The following is a 17,583-nucleotide window of genomic DNA, read 5'->3' on the forward strand; positions in this document are numbered from 1 at the left end:
GTTGTTTCACGAAGTAACGCGTCGTTTCACCGCCACAACCGCCATCAAATGACCGTCGTTGACCGTGACGTCGCCGACCACTGCGACGTCGTCGGTCTTCTCGTCGTCTCCGAAGATCACCCAAAACAGACGGCAACGGCGATTTTTCGAAAAATTTTGAATTGATAAACTTTGGAAAGGATTTCACCAAAAATTACAAAATTTTCGAAAGGATTTCACCAAAAAAAAATACAATATCTGTTACAGATATTGAGAATACAAACGAAAACATTCAACAATCAAGAATCCTTTCAAAAGTTTAGAAGGAATTTAAATCAGAAATTTTGAACGCTTAATTTCTCACTAACATTCTGTCGAGCAGGGGGTGCTTGCAATTTAATGAATCATATCTTAAATATCCTCAAAAAATTGACAGAATGTTAAGTCTAAGTTTTTTGGAAACGAGAAAATCATGAATTGAACTTAATTGGAACAGAATCCAAAACCACAATTTAGTCTGGAAAAAAATGAATTTTCAATTCATATACCATTCACATATTGGTTTGCGTGATCAACCGTAAAACTTGTGATTGAATTCAACAAACTTCAAAATTTTGTTCGAAAATTCTTCATCAATTTGATCACATAATTTTCATACACCGAATCCAATACAGAATTATAAATCAACGAATTATCAATTCGTTCCAACATGTATTGGCTCTGATACCAATTGTTGGAATCAAATTAATGATTCACATAATTCATCACATAAATCACACATGTCGAATACGATTGATAAACATAAAGCGGAAGCGTACATGGATTCGGATTCATGATGTTGTTGATGATTCTGAAGTATGGAAATTAATCTTCCAAGTGACAACGCTCTCTCACAGATTCTCTGTAATCTGTAGAGTCTTGATATTACGTCTGGTCAATAGGAATGAGATTCTATTGACCTATTTATAGGTTGCACTTGGGGACCACAACCATTATTTAGAGAATAAGTCCCTAACTTTATTATAACTTTAATTTCACCCATAACAAAATTAAAGTTATCCAAAGTAGTATCTGCACAATAGTCCTCATACTTTTATAGATAATCGTTTGACCCTATAAATTATATAACCTTAGTAGATCACGTAATCGGGTCAATCAATAAATAGCCATAAATATTATACAATCTTTAGACTATTATGTTGGACCATATTAAAAATGTTCCAACAGTAACTTTTTTCTCTTCCTTACTTTACTCTCTTTTACTCCCTCCGTCCCGCTTAAGATGACATGTTTTCCTTTTTAGTTTGTCCCAATTAAAATGACAAATTTCATTTTTTGAAAACTTTCTCTCTCCAATTAATACACCAAACCAATATTCTCACTCCTATTAAAATATTCATCTTTCTTCTTCTCTTTATTTTAAACTTACACCCATCTTTTTTCTCTCCAATTAAACACTTTAACCCATAACTCCTAAAGTTCCGCGCCGGCCAAGAAATGTGTCATCTTAGCCAGAACGGGGGAGTACTTCATTTTCTCTACTTTATTAACTATATGGAGTACTTTATTCTCTTTACTTTTTTCTCCTCTTACTTTTTTTGTCTATTTATTTGGAACATTTAACATCTCTTTAAGCAAAATAGGTGGAAGAAAGTTAGTGGAATATAATTCTCACTTATATATATTAGTTTTAAATTATATGTTAGTGGAATGAGTTGATGGAATGTGGGGTTTCTTTACTATTTATGGTAATTATGAACCAGAATTATTATTCACGGATGGACCAAAATGGAAAAACGAGACTACTATTCACGTAAGGAGGGAATAGTAGTTTGATTGAAGAGGAAAATGGGAGTCTAAAGATTGTGTCAGCGTATTATAAATGAACCTATATTACTTTGTGTTTGTGAGAGAGAGATATATTAAATAGGAGTAGAAGAAACAGATTCCCAATGGTGAAAACTAAAATTATTGTACCGTAAATATTGCAGAGAAAAACAGATTTTTTATGGTGAAAAGTGAAATTATTGTACCGTAGATATTGCAAAGGAAAATGAGAGTCTCAGCCCAACACACTGTCTCATAAAAAGTGCTTTAAACTTTCATACTACATTTATTTCAAATGCTCCAATTCTTTATCATGTAAAAAATTGTGCATAGGTTAACCCATAATATTTAAATTCACGTGATATAGCGACAAAAATATTTTGCCATAAATACTATAAAGTTATTTATGATTTGAAGAAAAGTTGTACATAGACTATTCCAAAATATTTTTGCCATAAATACGTATAAAGTTATTTATGATGTTGAAAAGTTGTACATAGACTATTCCAAAAAATATAGTCTCATTTGTGGACGACACAGATTTTAAAAAGAAATTGGTTAAGTTAGAGAGATAGGGAGAAAAAGTTAGTAAAGTATGAGAGAGAGAAGAAAAAGTGAGAAAAGTATGAGAATAAACTTTTCATATTTAGAAATGAGACTATTTTTTTGGACATTCCAAAATGACAAAATGAATCTATTTTTATAATATTCAAAAAGTAGTGAATAAACTATCACACTGTATTACTACATGATTCAAATGATATCTCAATAAAAGATATTTGCCATAAACACCGATAAAAATATACTCTCTTTGTCCAATAATAATAGAAATTTTGGGGAAGACACAAGTTTTAATCACAAATATCATGGAGCAATATTGGATGAGATACAATCTCCAGTTGGCGGCTCGCTTTTTTATTCTGATTTTGAATCATCTGATGACGAAAAAGGCGATGCAGGTCAGTTATATTGATTTTAATCGCGTATGTTATGTTATCCGAGCAAAATAGCATTTATATCTAATGACAATGGATCATCTTTTTGAATGATTCTTTTAGTGATTGGTGAATTGAACTATACATTAATTCTTCATGATTCTTTAATGTATACGATAGAGTTGTAATTAGTATAGAGAGAGATTGATATCAAATATAACGTCAATAGATGGTGTTAAACGTATACAACTAAAAGGTATGAATGAATTTCATAGGGAAACTGGAAACGGAGAATGTGTACAACTATAAATATTTATACAGACTTACAAAGTCTAAAACTATAAATGTATTTAGTGATAGTATATGCAAATGCAATTATACATTTGATATAAGTAATTATTTACTATATGGGTTTTAAATAATAATTATATTTAGTAATAATACACGTATATAATTTTTTATAGCATTAATTTTGGAATACATAATGTAGAGGAAAATTTTATTTAAATACATAAGTAATCTATATCTACACTTAATATAAAGTCAAATTTGATGATTCTTAAAACCTTAGAAAGCTATTTTCACGATTTTATAACTTTAGGGTAAATAGTATAAATGGCTAAAAGTGCGTAACTAATTAAGAGTTATAACAAAGTTTTCTTGATTATGTCTTTATAATCGGAATTCTAGCTTTTAATCTACTTTCAGCTATAAAACAAATTCTACACCAAACTGATATTATCTCCAGAAAAAAAAAAAAAAAAAAGATACAGTATATCCTATAACTGATCTACTTTCTCATCTCTGATTTTTAATTATTGTAAGAGATGTGTCACAAATTAATTCACAATTAGTTGTAGAAAAGTTTATATCACTAACTATTCTCGATTACATATTTAATACCTTTACACATATTTGAGAATTTAATGAAATAAAATTTTGAATGTTCACTGTAGAAATAAAGGCAATTTAAATACAAATTTAACCTAATATAAGATGCCCATTGTCCTTGTCAGAGTCTTTCCTTAGTTTCCAGTCCATTCAAATCAGGTATGTCACTCTCTTTCTGGCTTTTTATCCATTATCTAAATTTCTATTCCGAACATAGTAAAATCAGATAAATTTTTTCAACAAAAATTTTAGGAAGAATAAGAAAAAAGTTGCACGAACTCATTCACATTAGGCATGCGATCTCTAATCAGAAATTTTAAGAGAGAGAGAAGAAACATTATCAAATCAGAGAAAACGTACATCAAATTTCACTCTTCACTCTGTAATTGATCTACAAAAATAAAATTCGAGATTGTTGAAAATATAGAAGAAATTGGATGAAGAAAACCGTAAAAATTGGGGAAAATTTTCAATAGAGAGAGTGGAGAATAAAAAGGGGAAATTTTTATTATGGACTACATTTTGGAAAAGTTCTCTACAAATTACAATAAATGCCTTTTATATAGGCTAGGAAAAAGGCTAACACTAACTAATAAGAGGGAAAATAAAATCAACTAATTACATTTGTATTTTCATTTTCAACAGAGATGAAATACATAGATCAATGCAAAGCTTTGGTTGTTGCTAATAGGCAATGAAATGAAATATTTGATTGCCGTTATTTATAGAGATTTGTTTAATAGTCTCTTCATTTCAATTAATATTGTTATTTCTATGTAAATTATTATGAGTCCGTTCAATTTGTATTAGGCATTTATAAATTATACTTAGATGACAATAATCATTATAATATGCACAATTTAATATGATGGCCGTTTTCAAATAATCAATTATAAATGGTATAATTATTATAGAACGCACAACTTAATGCTATTAATTAATTGGCTATCCTAATAATATCATTATTTGTGTGATAAACCGACTGTAAAAAAATTGCTTAGTGATATAAATGAAGCTTTGCCCCTCTACTTCTTCCTCTGGGCATAAGTAACACTTCAGCTTTTCTTAATTGCATTTCATTTACCTTCCTTGCACAAAATTATTATTCAAAATGTCCAAAATCTCGCCTTCATATATATATATATATAGAGATATAAATATAGATATAGATAGATTTCATATTTCAATTGAAACTAATTAAATATCATATATATACACATACGAATTTGAAAATAAAAATACAATTATGCTCATGGAATGCCCAAATAGGCCCGTTTAACGGAATAGGCCCAATTAAAATTGAAAATTGAAAATAGGATGTTTTGAGTAACATTAAAAAAAATTGTAACTGACGTGATAGTCCATTTTCAATTCTGGTCGAATATTTCTCCTTTAAAATGGTATATATAAGACATTTAGGATTTTCCGTAATTTAAACTATTAATTAATATATCAAATAAATGATAAAGAAAGACATACCTTCGTTACATCTCCTCCACCGTCACATTAGGATATTTTTCGGCCAACTGTCGAACTTCTTTAGCCTACCTGTCCATGTGGGGTTCCCGCGCAAGAGAACTCCGGCATTTTCAAGGTCACGTTTGTTATTCATGGTCACTTGCAGTAATGTGGACGCAGCTACGACCAAATTGACATGGTTTGCCGTTGCAGCTTCAAGTTCTTGGTGGTTTCGATTTAAGGTTAGAGCACTGGTATTGGCGATTTTCTTGTTACTGTCCATATTTTTGAATAGGTTGTAGGTCAAAAAGAGAGAGAGGAGATGTGAATTAATGGCTCACATTCAATATATTTATAAAGGTTTTTTTTATTGATTTTTTTATTTCATTTAAATGTGACCTTTTCATAGATGACGTGTTTTAGAGAGATAATTATTAATTGATTCTTATTTTTATTTTTCCTCTCTATTCTGCGATAGAGGAGACGTTTTATTTTGACACGTGATTTAAGAAAAATTGTGTTAATTGAGTTTAGTAAAAGAAGAATAAAGTCGGAAATGAAAAATGTAGAGAGATGAAGAGAGAGTAAAGTAAGTGAGAATAAATGCGTTGATTTTTACTAAAATGAAAAATTACTCCACTATTATAAAACGTACCAAAATTGCAGAATGACTTCATTATTATGTAATGAAGGGAGTAAAATACAATATTATAGTTGAATTATCGCATAAAAACTTTAACGTTGCTCATAGAGTTTACTATATTCGTGCCCGTATTTATTTTTATAATATTCAAAAAGTAGTGAATAAACTATCACACAATATTACTACATGATTCAAGTGATATCTCAATAAGAGATATTTGCCATAAACACCGATAAAAATATACTCTCTTTGTTCAATAATAATAGAAATTTTGGGGAAGACACAAGTTTTAATCACAAATATCATGGAGCAAATATTGGATGAGATACAATCTCCAGTTGGCGGCTCGCTTTTTTATTCTGATTTTGAATCATCTGATGACGAAGAAGGCGATGCATGTCAGTTATATTGATTTTAATCGCGTATGTTATGTTATCTGAGCAAAATAGCAGTTATATCGAATGACAATGGATCATCTTTTTGAATGATTCTTTTAGTGATTGGTGAATTGAACTATACATTAATTCTTCATGATTCTTTAATGTATACGATAGAGTTGTAATTAGTACAGAGAGAGATTGATTTCAAATATAACGTCAATAGATGGTGTTAAACGTATACAACTACAAGGTATGAATGAATTTCATAGGGAAACTGGAAACGGAGAATGTGTAAAACTATAAATATTTATACAGAGTCTAAAACTATAAATGTATTTAGTGATTGTATATGCAAATGCATACATTTGATAGAAGTAATTATTTACTGTATGGGTTTTAAATAATAATTATATTTAGTAATAATAAACGTATATAATTTTTTATATTAATTTTGGAATACATAATGTAGAGGAAAATTTTATTTAAATACATAAGTAATCTATATCTACACTTAATATAAAGTCAAATTTGATGATTCTTAAAACCTTAGAAAGCTATTTTCACGATGTTATAACTTTAGGGTAAATAGTATAAATGGCTAAAATTGCGTAACTAATTTAGAGTTATAACAAAGTTTTCTTGATTATGTCTTTATAATCGGAATTCTAGCTTTTAATCTACTTTCAGCTATAAAACAAATTCTACATCAAACTGATATTATCTCCAGGAAAAAAAAAAAAAAAAAGATACAGTATATCCTATAACTGATCTACTTTCTCATCTCTGATTTTTAATTATTGTAAGAGTTTGTTTCACAAATTAATTCACAATTAGTTGTAGAAAAGTTTATATCACTAACTATTCTCGATTACAAATTCAGTACCTTTACACATATTTGAGAATTTAATGAAATAAAAGTTTATATCACTAACTATTCTCGATTACAAATTCAGTACCTTTACACATATTTGAGAATTTAATGAAATAAAATTTTGAATGTTCACTGTAGAAATAAAGCCAATTTAAATACAAATTTAACCTAATATAAGATGCCCATTGTCCTCGTCAAAGTCTTCCTTAGTTCCCCGCAATTCAAATCAGGTATGTCACTCTCTTTCTGGATTTTTATCCATTATCTAAATTTCTACTCCGAACATAGTAAAATCAGATAAATTTTTTCAACAAAAATTTTAGGAAGAATAAGAAAAAAGTTGCACGAACTCATTCACATTAGGCATGCGATCTCTAATCAGAAATTTTAAGAGAGAGAGAAGAAACATTATCAAATCAGAGAAAACAAATGTACATCAAATTTCACTCTTCACTCTGTAATTGCTCTACAAAAATAAAATTCAAGATTGTTGAAAATATAGAAGAAATTGGATGAAGGAACCTCCATTAATGGAGGATGAAGAAACTGTAAAAATTGGGAAAAAATTTCGATAGAGAGAGTTGAGAAAAAAGGGAAATTTTTTATTATGGACTACATTTTGGAAAAGTTCTCTACAAATTACAATAATTGCCTTTTATATAGGCTAGGAAAAAGGCTAACACTAACTAATACTCCCTCCGTTCCATAGTAATAGAGTCATTTTGTCATTTTGGTACGTTCCATAGTAATATAGTCATTTCCCTTTTTAGTAAAAGTAACATATTTTTACACATCTACTTTAATCTCTCTTACTTTATTTTCTCTTCATCTCTCTACCTTTTTCATTTTCCACTTTAGTAACACAAATTTTCTTAATCTTCGTGACGAAAAGAAACGCCTCCATTACTATGAAACGGAGGGAGTAAGAGGGAAAATAAAATCAACTAATTATATTTGTATTTTCATTTTCAACAGAGATGAAATACATAGATCAATGCAAAGCTTTGGTTGTTGCTATAGGCAATGAAATGAAATATTTGATTGCCGTTATTTATAGAATTTGTTTAAGAGTTTCTTCATTTCAATTAATATTCTTATTTCTATGTATTATGAGTCCGTTCAATTTGTATTAGGCATTTATAAATTATACTTAGATGACAATAATCTATCAATATATAAATGGCGAGTTTTGAGGTGTTTTGAATAATTATTTCATATAAGGGATATAAATGCAATTATATTATAGTTTGATTTTTATCATTAGGCGAGATTTGGATGTTAATTATATTATATGGACATTAAATATGTTAACCGTTTAGCTAAACTAATTAATTAAGCCGTTTATCCTTGCAAAGTGTTACTCCGTATTAATCTTTTGCTATTAGTTGCCTCTAAGATTGTGTAGCTCCATTTTCCTTTTAGATATTGATCTCCTTGGACTCAGCATTAACTTTCAAACGTTAATATGTACGTTAAATTCTTGAATAACCGATTATATCTAAAATTTAAATATGAATGAAAATGGTTGTAAGCGTTTTTTAAACGCTTTTCTCACTAAATAATGGTGTGTTTTTAAATAATACTCCATATGTTCTGCTTTAGCAGTCTCATTGACTTTTCTGCCTTCTTTTTGTAAAAATAATAAAAAATAGTTAAAGTAGAGAAATGGTAAAGTAAGAGAGACAATAATGTAGATAAGACTCATCTCTATATTATTCTCTCTCTTAATTTACCATTTCTCCTTTTTATCTATTTTTTTATCATTTTTACAAAAAGAGTGCAGAAAAGTCAATGGGACTGTTAAAACGGGACGGAGGGAGTAAATGATACAATCATATTGAATATTTATTTCCGTAGATGAAGGCTATAAAAGGGAGTATCCATGGTATATTTAAAATTACCTTTTTCTGCCGTGAGTTTGTAGCTTTTTCATCGATTGATCTTGCACAAAAAAATGATGTAATTAACACATTATTTTGTCAAAAACAATCCATGATATATCAGTCTTACTATCTCTATGTTTAATTATCTTATAGGGGTTAGTTTTATTAGGATTCTTCTTTTATAAAGTTTTGATGTATGGTGTTGGAGGATGTAGGATAGTCAACCGTAGAGATTTATTTTGATGTTTCCCTGTTTAAATTGATTATGTAGAAGATATGTAGAAATCTGAATGGAAGATGGGGCATTGGTGGCATCATTCGTTGTCCGGCAAATCTTACTGGTAATTATCATGCAGGTGTTGGATTCTTCTATATTTAGTATGAGAATGGATGGTTGATTATTTGATTTATTTGTGTTGTACTATATTAATGTATTGATTTAATCATCTTATGTTTTAGTAGGTTTTATAATTTATGGTACGAATTATATACATGTACAATATCGGTATTTACCATAGGTTTGTTATTTTGTGATGATCCATTATGTATTTATAAAATAATTTTTGTATTGATGTATTGATGATTTGTCTAATAGTTTTATTCTCTACCTAATTTTTATAGTTTGTATCGTAGTAAGTCACAATATGAAATGAAATTTTTGTCTAATAGTATTTTAATTTTAATCATTTTTTTCGCTCAATTATATTTTATTTCTATAACATAATTTATTAGTTATCATTAACAATTTTGTGGCTTTTGTTGATTTTATGATATATAGCTTTTTAAACATATATCCTAAATTTTGTTAAGCAAATAAAATAAATTGTTGGAAATAGTTATGTTATTTAAGTATAAGAAAAAAAATAAGACATCTTAATTTTAAAATTAATGTTTTAATAAGTATATAATGGTGTGATCATGATAATTATAGTCACAAAGATTTAAGTATATTTTTTGAAAATTTGTACTATTTATAAATTCATTATAGTGATAAAAGATTTATAAATTATACTACATTTGTCGAATATTTTGAATCTAAGTAAAATTAATATTTAACTGTAGATATTTTATATATTTATATAATAAATTTGTAGTATATATTTTATGCTTTTAGATTTCGTATCATGATATGTGTATCAATTCGAAAATTATTTCACAATATAAAATAAGTACTAGGAAAATCGAATGGATCGTGCAACGCACGGGTGTGATACTAGTCATTATAATATGCACAATTTAATATGATGGCCGTTTTTAATGCTATTAATTAATTGGCTACCCTAACGTTTTTAATGCTATTAATTAATTGGCTACCCTAATAATATCATTATTTGTGTGATTAGCCGGCTGTAAAAAAATTGCTTAGTGATATAAATGGAGCTTTGCCCCTCTACTTCTTCCTCTGGGCATAAGTAACACTTCAGCTTTTCTTAATTGCATTTCATTTACCTTCCTTACACAAAATTATTATTCAAAATGTCCAAAATCTCGCCTTAATATATAGATATAGATATAGATATAGATAGATTTCATATTTCAATTGAAACTAATTAAATATCATATATACACACATACAAATTTGAAAATAAAAATACCCAAATTATTAGGCCATCCGCAACGCTATCTCTTATCCGTCTCTTAACCGTCTCATCTCTTCACTATTCATGGGCCCCACTGTACTTTTCAGCTCATCTCTTAACTAAGAGACAGCATCTCTGCAACCCTCCATCTCTTAACTATTCATTCAATTTCATTTTTTATTTTTAATTCCAACAAATTCAATTAATAAAAAACACACTTCATTATAAATAAAATAAAATTACAATTTAAAATACCTAAAAAAATAAAAAAAGACATAATTAAAAAACTAGAAATTACAAATTGCACACTTAAACTCAAATAAAAAAAAATGGAGGCAAAGAAGCAGAAGAAGGAGTTCTCTAGTGACGATCATCTAATGGTTGCCAAATTTTGCCCAAATGTGCTCCATTAGATCCTCCTGGAGTTGGGCGTGGGCGGTAGAATCACGTGTCCTTGCCCGAATAGACAACCGCTCTTGCAAAGACGGATGCACTCCCGTTGGAGGTGGACTACTTGCGGTTGAGCTTCCCGGGGTTTCAGGGTCGAACCAATTTCCCGCCTCAGGTCCTTCGTCGGCGACAATCATGTTGTGCAAGATTATGCACGTATACATGATGTCGACCATATTCTCCATAAACCACTGTCGAGCCGGGGCTTTGATAATGTTCCATCGAGCTTGGAGAACCCCGAACGCTCTCTCCACATCCTTGCGAGCAGACTCTTGCTTCTGCGCAAAAAGAGACTGCTTTTCGTCCGTAGGCCTGTTGAACGTCTTCACGAAGGTTGGCCACTTCGGATAGATGCCGTCGGCAAGATAGTACCCCATTTTATACTGGCGATTGTTAGCGACGAAGTTGATGGCCGGCGCTTTACCATTCAGAACTTCAGCGAAGAGGTCGGAGTTGTTGAGCACGTTGATGTCGTTGTTCGAGCCGGGGACCCCGAAATACGCATGCCAAATCCATAGCCGGTAGTCGGCGACGGCCTCGAGTATAACGGTGGGGTGGGTGCCTTTGTGGCCGCTCGTGTATGACCCCTTCAACGCCACAGGGCAATTCTTCCATTGCCAATGCATGCAATCGACACTCTCGAGCATCCCGGGGAATCCGTGCACTTGTTCGTGAAGACGGAGCAGAAACTGACAATCTGCGGTGGTTGGCTTCTTCAGAAATTCGGCGGTGAAGGCTGCCCGGACGCCTTTGCAGAAGTTCAACAAACAAAGTCGCCCAGTGGATTCTCCGACGTGCAGGTATTCGTCGAACGCATCCGCCGTTTGTCCAGTAGCAAGCTGACGGATAGCCGCAGTACATTTCTGGAGCGTCGTGTGGCTAGGACGGCCAACAGCGTCGAACCCTTCTCTGAAGAACTCTTCCCGTGCCGCCAATGTATTCGCGATATGCAAAAATAGCGGGCGTGACATACGGAAACGGCGACGGAAGTAGATATCTCCCCACACCGGGTTCGGACTGAAGTAATCACGTTCCAACCTTGCGGCGGCTTCCTCCCGGTTACGGTGGATGTATGTCCGGCGTCGCCTAGGAGGCGCGGCGGCTTCCTCCTCCCTACGTCGATCTGCTTCTAGCGATTCTTCCATTATTCGACGCATTTGCTCAAATGGATCCATAATTGATTAAATTTGGGAGAAGAAAAAAATAAAGGAATGATTTTATAGAAGTGATTGGAGAGGAAAGAAAGAGAGATGAGAGAATGAATGTGTGTTTGTGTGTAAAATGGAGAATGGAGAAGAATATATATAGAATATATAAAAATAAAAAAAAATTAAAAATATTACCGTTCAACGCTAATATTACCGTTTTTTATTTTTATTATTATTTTTTTTTTGAAAAATCTGATTTTTTTTAAAAAAAATTGAATTATGACGTCATAAATCCGACGCCCACTCGCGGGTCGGCGAGTGGGCGTCACGCCAGCAGCCCGCGCGCGCCACGTGGTGCCGGGCGCGTGTCTCGCGAGCTCGAGGCTTGCCTCGCCGGGACGCGTCGGGCGTCGAGACATCTCGTCTCGTCGAGACGAGACGGGAGCCGCAACGCTGTCTCGATGCCGTCTCGTCTCGTCGAGACGAGATCGAGTCCGCAACGAGGCAGCGTTGCGGATGCTCTTATGCTCATGGAATGCCCAAATAGGCCCGTTTAACGGAATAGGCCCAATTAAAATTGAAAATTGAAAATAGGATGTTTTGAGTAACATTAAAAAAAATGTAACTGACGTGATAGTCCATTTTCAATTCTGGTCGAATATTTCTCCTTTAAAATGGTATATATAAGACATTTAGGATTTTCCGTAATTTAAACTATTAATTAATATATCAAATAAAGGGCAGTTAAGTTTGGCAGTAATTAATTCAATGTTATATCGTACGATTAAAAGAGAGGGTTAATTAATTGTTATAGCCATCAACTCTTGCCCCCATTCTATTATCAATTAGCTAAGGATCATTATTAATTTTTTTAAAAAAGAGTTTAGCTTTGATATTAAAATAATAAGAAAGAAATAGAATGCCTAGAGAAATATAGAGAGATATCAAGATTAAGAATCAAATATAATCCAATCCTAATAATTAACAAAAATAGATACGATGATAGATTATGCTAAATAATACTCTAATATAGAGCATACATAATGCGGTATCAAAATCCTATTTCAGTTAAGATTTAGTTTTTGAGCATCCGAATATTTTTATTTTAATTTGTATAGTATTATTTGATTTTATGTACTCTAATATTTAATTTATTTATTATTATTGTAAAAAGATTATCTTTTCCATGATGTGAAATGGTAGCCATGTATCTATAAACGGTGTTGTTGCATACTTTATAACGTATTGTTTCTACTTTCAAGATTTTATAAGTTCGTTCGTTGAAGGTCCATCGCCGTGAAGAATGCCCAAGGTTCGTTTACTCAATCAATCCTTGAATATTTATCATCTATGCGAATGTCTAGTCTCGTTTTATTGTTCTTTTTTTTTTTATTGGATAGATTTCTTATAATATTTGAAATACTGCAGATGGTGCATGAAGATAGAATTAGCCAATTGTCTAGTGATATTCTGATATCTATAATTTCCTGGCTGAACATCAAAGAAGCTACTTCGACTAGCGTACTATCGACTTGCTGGCGACATCTCCATCACTACGTTGATCACCTCGATTTCCCAAAATATAGAAGTGGGATTCACGATTTATCAAATTACGTAAGTATGGTCGACCATGTCTTGGATTCACATAGATGCGGCCGAATAAAAAAGTTGGCTGTAGATATGTCCGATTATAAAGGTGACTGTGGAAATTTTGAGAAGTGGTTCGATTTTGCTCTAAGTAAGAAAGCCGAAATAATTCATTTATATGGTGTGTATCAGCATTATCATGAGTATCCATTTCTTAGATTTCCAAATATAAATGGTCTTGAATGCATTAAAGATTTGTATGTAAGTGAAATTACAATGACTGATCTAGACTTTGAACTTTTGGTCTCCATGTGCCTTTCTCTTGAATGTTTGGCAATTGAATCACCTTCCAAGTTGAAAAATGTCTCTATTGTTGGCCTCTCAAAACTAAAGTGTGTAAAGTTATCCAACATTATGGGAGTTGAATCTATTGTTATTCGCGATGCGATTGACCTGGTTTCTTTGAAGCTCTATGATTTGTGGAGTGAATGTGCCTTCCAACTTAGTAATGTTCCGAAGCTTACCAAGCTCGATTTGCAAGTAAGTGATCTTCAATTCATACTTGCTGACTTCGTTGAAAGAATTCCATCTTGCATATGTGACCAACTTCAACTAATGTGCCTATCAACTACGCCTACAGTAAGTATTTTTTATTTTCATTGTGTTTATGCGTGTGTTATTAATATCAAATATTATTGTATCTGATTTTAATTTTAATTTGCAGATGGATCTTTTTCCTCATATGTTGTTAGGGGTTACTTTTGTCAATATACAACATTTGGAGTTGGTTATTGATATACAGGATTGTGCCTATGATTCCGGTCTCTTAAGCTATGTGCGTTGTTTGGTTGAATCATGTGGTTCATTATAAAAACTTGTGATAAAGGTAAGTATTGCTTAATTAGTAGCCATTTTTCATTTGGATTCATTCATGCATTAAGTTGTTTGACTGATGCGTATTTCAATTTGTATTCCAGTTTCTACATAAGATGTGTGCTTCGAAAATGAGGGACATAACTCAAAGGTGTGACATGTATGTAAAGTACTTTAGAGAATCGGGGGAGACAGAGTTGCCGATAAAGTATTTGGAAATCACAGGATATTTGGGTTCTACTTGGGAACGAGAATTGGCTTTGCACTTTGTTAGAAATGCTACAGCTCTACAAAAGTTGTCCGTCGTGTCTTGTGATCAAGGAGCATTAGGTCGTGCACTTTATGATTTTCGACATACTCCTTCTGTCCACTACAGCATGGCTTCTACTTTTAGTGGACATTGTAAGTTTAATAAGTCAGTGGAAGAGAAAAAGTGGTGGTCTTTGGACAGCCCAACGATGCCCATCAAGCCCTAGCCTGCCCGCCACAGTTCAATTTATTAGAGGAGAGTCACGATCCAAGATAGCTCTATGTATGTACGCTCAAAGAGTTATCAATTTATAATTATGTATATTACATATGTATATTTATTGAAAAATCACGTTTTGCCAATTGTTTTTTTTTTAATATCTATGCAGGCTATGATTTTCAAGCGGACTAACTTAGCAACTAGCATACATACATAGTGAGATAAATGAGTTTGTAGAGCCATAAATATCCAGAATCATACATAAAAATCGCGACCCTAAACAATCGCGGCCGTCGGCTAGCTCTCGCAAGGTCGCCCACGGTCCGAGCTCCCTCAGATGCTGCTAACCGCAGCGTCCCTAGCATAGCTCGCGATCGGCCTAGCACGCGTCCGCACCATCGGCTTAACCCCGAGCGGGCTGTTGGCGCTGATGGAGCAGGTGCCGGCGTGCACGTTGCAGACAGGGTAGTCGTGGGGGCAGCAGCTGCTGTGGTCCTTGCAGCACGAGGCGCCCTCGAGGGGGCAGCATCCCCACTCGAAGCACATCCCGAAGAACTGGAAGATGCAGCAGCAGGTCTCGCTTGCAGGGCACGCGTAGTACTTGCTGCACGTGGTGGGGGGCGCCACCGGGGCGGGCGGGGATGGTGGAGCAGGGGGGGCCGGGGGCGGGTTGGGCCCCTTCTTGACCGGGTAAGACGGCTCAACTGCGATCCCGCAGAGGCCTTGCTTCGCCGCCACATTCCTCTGCATCCTCAGGTACCCTTTCTCCCCCCAGGCGCTGCCCCACGAGTTCCTCACGATCCAGTAGTCCAACCCGTTCTCACTCCCGTACCCGACCACGTTCACGCCGTGGTCCAAGGACAAGCCACATGACCCTGTGAAGATACCCTGAAGGAAAAAAAAAAACCATAAGCGCATGTTTCACTTCACCATTACATGTTTTCAAGTCATGTATACTTACTGACTGATACAGCTGGAAGTCCCACCCTGCGGCTTCGATGGCAACAGCCACTGGCTGGCTGGCAGCCGCCTTCTGCAGCGCGGCCTCATTGTTCACCGGAACATCTTCGTAACTGTCAATCGACACAACTTTGGAGTTTTTCTGCAATGAATCAACCAAGAATTAAGTGCAGTTAGATGACTGCTCTCTCAATTACTCAATCTACTAACCTTGTTCTGATTGCATCTCCCGTCCCTGCCGGTGTATGGATAGTCCTTATCAGAATCAATACCGCCGTTCTTAATGATGAACTGGAACGCATAGTCCATCAAACCACCGTTGCATCCGGCATTGTAGGAGGTATCACAATCCACAAGCTCTTGCTCCGAGAGCGAGACCAAATCGCCAGTTACAATGGCGTTTACTCCCTCCACAGCAGCAATTGTGGAGAAAGCCCAGCAACTCCCTTCACAATTCCAACACGCATTTGTGAAAATTCTACTTGATCAATGATCAAAGGGAACAACCTCTAGACTCTACACAAAAATATTTGGATGATTCGTCCTAATCAATAGGTAATAAAGTGGTCCAAAGCTACAAAAGGTGTTAGGTCCACAACATAAATGATAGTACTATCATGCATTGGATTGGTAGGTAAGCATTAGTGAAGAAGATATTTCTCTATGTGAAACAATTCCACAAACACAAACCGTTCATCTTCAATTTGGGGATAATTCATAATCCACACGCAATTTATCCTTTCACCACCACCAAAATGGATCTCCTCCGCAACTTAATTCACAATACCAAATAATCCACTACTAATTTACTAGAAAATTATAAGAACCTAACTGCAATCACTTTGCTAAATTACGATTTACTGAAATCATCAGTCATTCATCAGTCAAAGCAACAAACTAACTAACACTGTGTGTGTGTGTGTGTGAGAGAGAGAGAGAGGGAGAGAGTATACCGCAGCTGCCTTGGTCTTTGACACCAACGACGGCGCCTTTCTCTCTCCAGTCAACGGAATCCGGCAAGGCGTCGCCGAGCTTCGGCGCATAGCGATCGCTCTTCACGCGGTGGCTGCGGTCAGGTAATTTGGTTCCGAGATAAGCCTTCCGGTATTCGTCGTTGGTGAGATCGGCGAACCGGTTCGTTCCGAGCCTGTAGCTCCGGTTCGGCAGCGCGTTCTGCTCGTCGATGTAGCGCAAGTTCTCCTTGAAGATCTCGAACCGCCTCTCGCTCTCCCCCAGAGCGTTGTAGGTTTTGCCGTGCTCCGCCATCCACGCCGCGTGGAGCGACCTCACCTCGTCGTCGGAGCGCTTCGCGACGATCGGCACGTCCGAAGCGAGAGCTGCTGCGGAGAGGACGGAGAGAGAGAGGAAGAGAAGGAGAAGAGGAGAAGCCATTGTTGATGGTGTATGGAACTGTGGAGAACTGAAATTTTGAAGTGTTTATATAAATTCCAAAATATGTTTTTCCTTTTCTTTTTTTGTTAAAAAATTAAAATACTGATATTTTTAGATGTTGCTAAACGCACTCCAAAATTGCTTTCCACGCCCTGAACACTTTTTCATAGAAGGCTTTGCTGGGCAAGTTTTGGTGTGTGGAAATGAATTTTGAGCTGCGTTTAGTGTTTTTACGGTAGATGAAGTAAATTGGACTT

At 34.3% G+C, this 17,583-nt stretch overlaps 1 protein-coding gene across 1 annotated transcript; it reads right to left on the minus strand.

The window, feature by feature from the left end:
• Positions 1-15,163: 15,163 nt before the first annotated feature.
• On the minus strand, positions 15,164-17,371 carry LOC125199787 (low-temperature-induced cysteine proteinase-like; the record flags this gene model as incomplete). Its single annotated transcript, XM_048097687.1, has 4 exons — positions 15,164-15,862; positions 15,936-16,076; positions 16,145-16,380; positions 16,888-17,371. Coding segments are annotated over 4 exons (1,416 nt in total), but the record flags the coding sequence as incomplete, so codon positions are not given.
• Between the last annotated feature and the right edge of the window lie 212 nt (positions 17,372-17,583).

This window comes from Salvia hispanica, chromosome 1 (genome assembly GCF_023119035.1).
Source record: "Salvia hispanica cultivar TCC Black 2014 chromosome 1, UniMelb_Shisp_WGS_1.0, whole genome shotgun sequence".
Lineage (NCBI taxonomy): Eukaryota > Viridiplantae > Streptophyta > Magnoliopsida > Lamiales > Lamiaceae > Salvia > Salvia hispanica.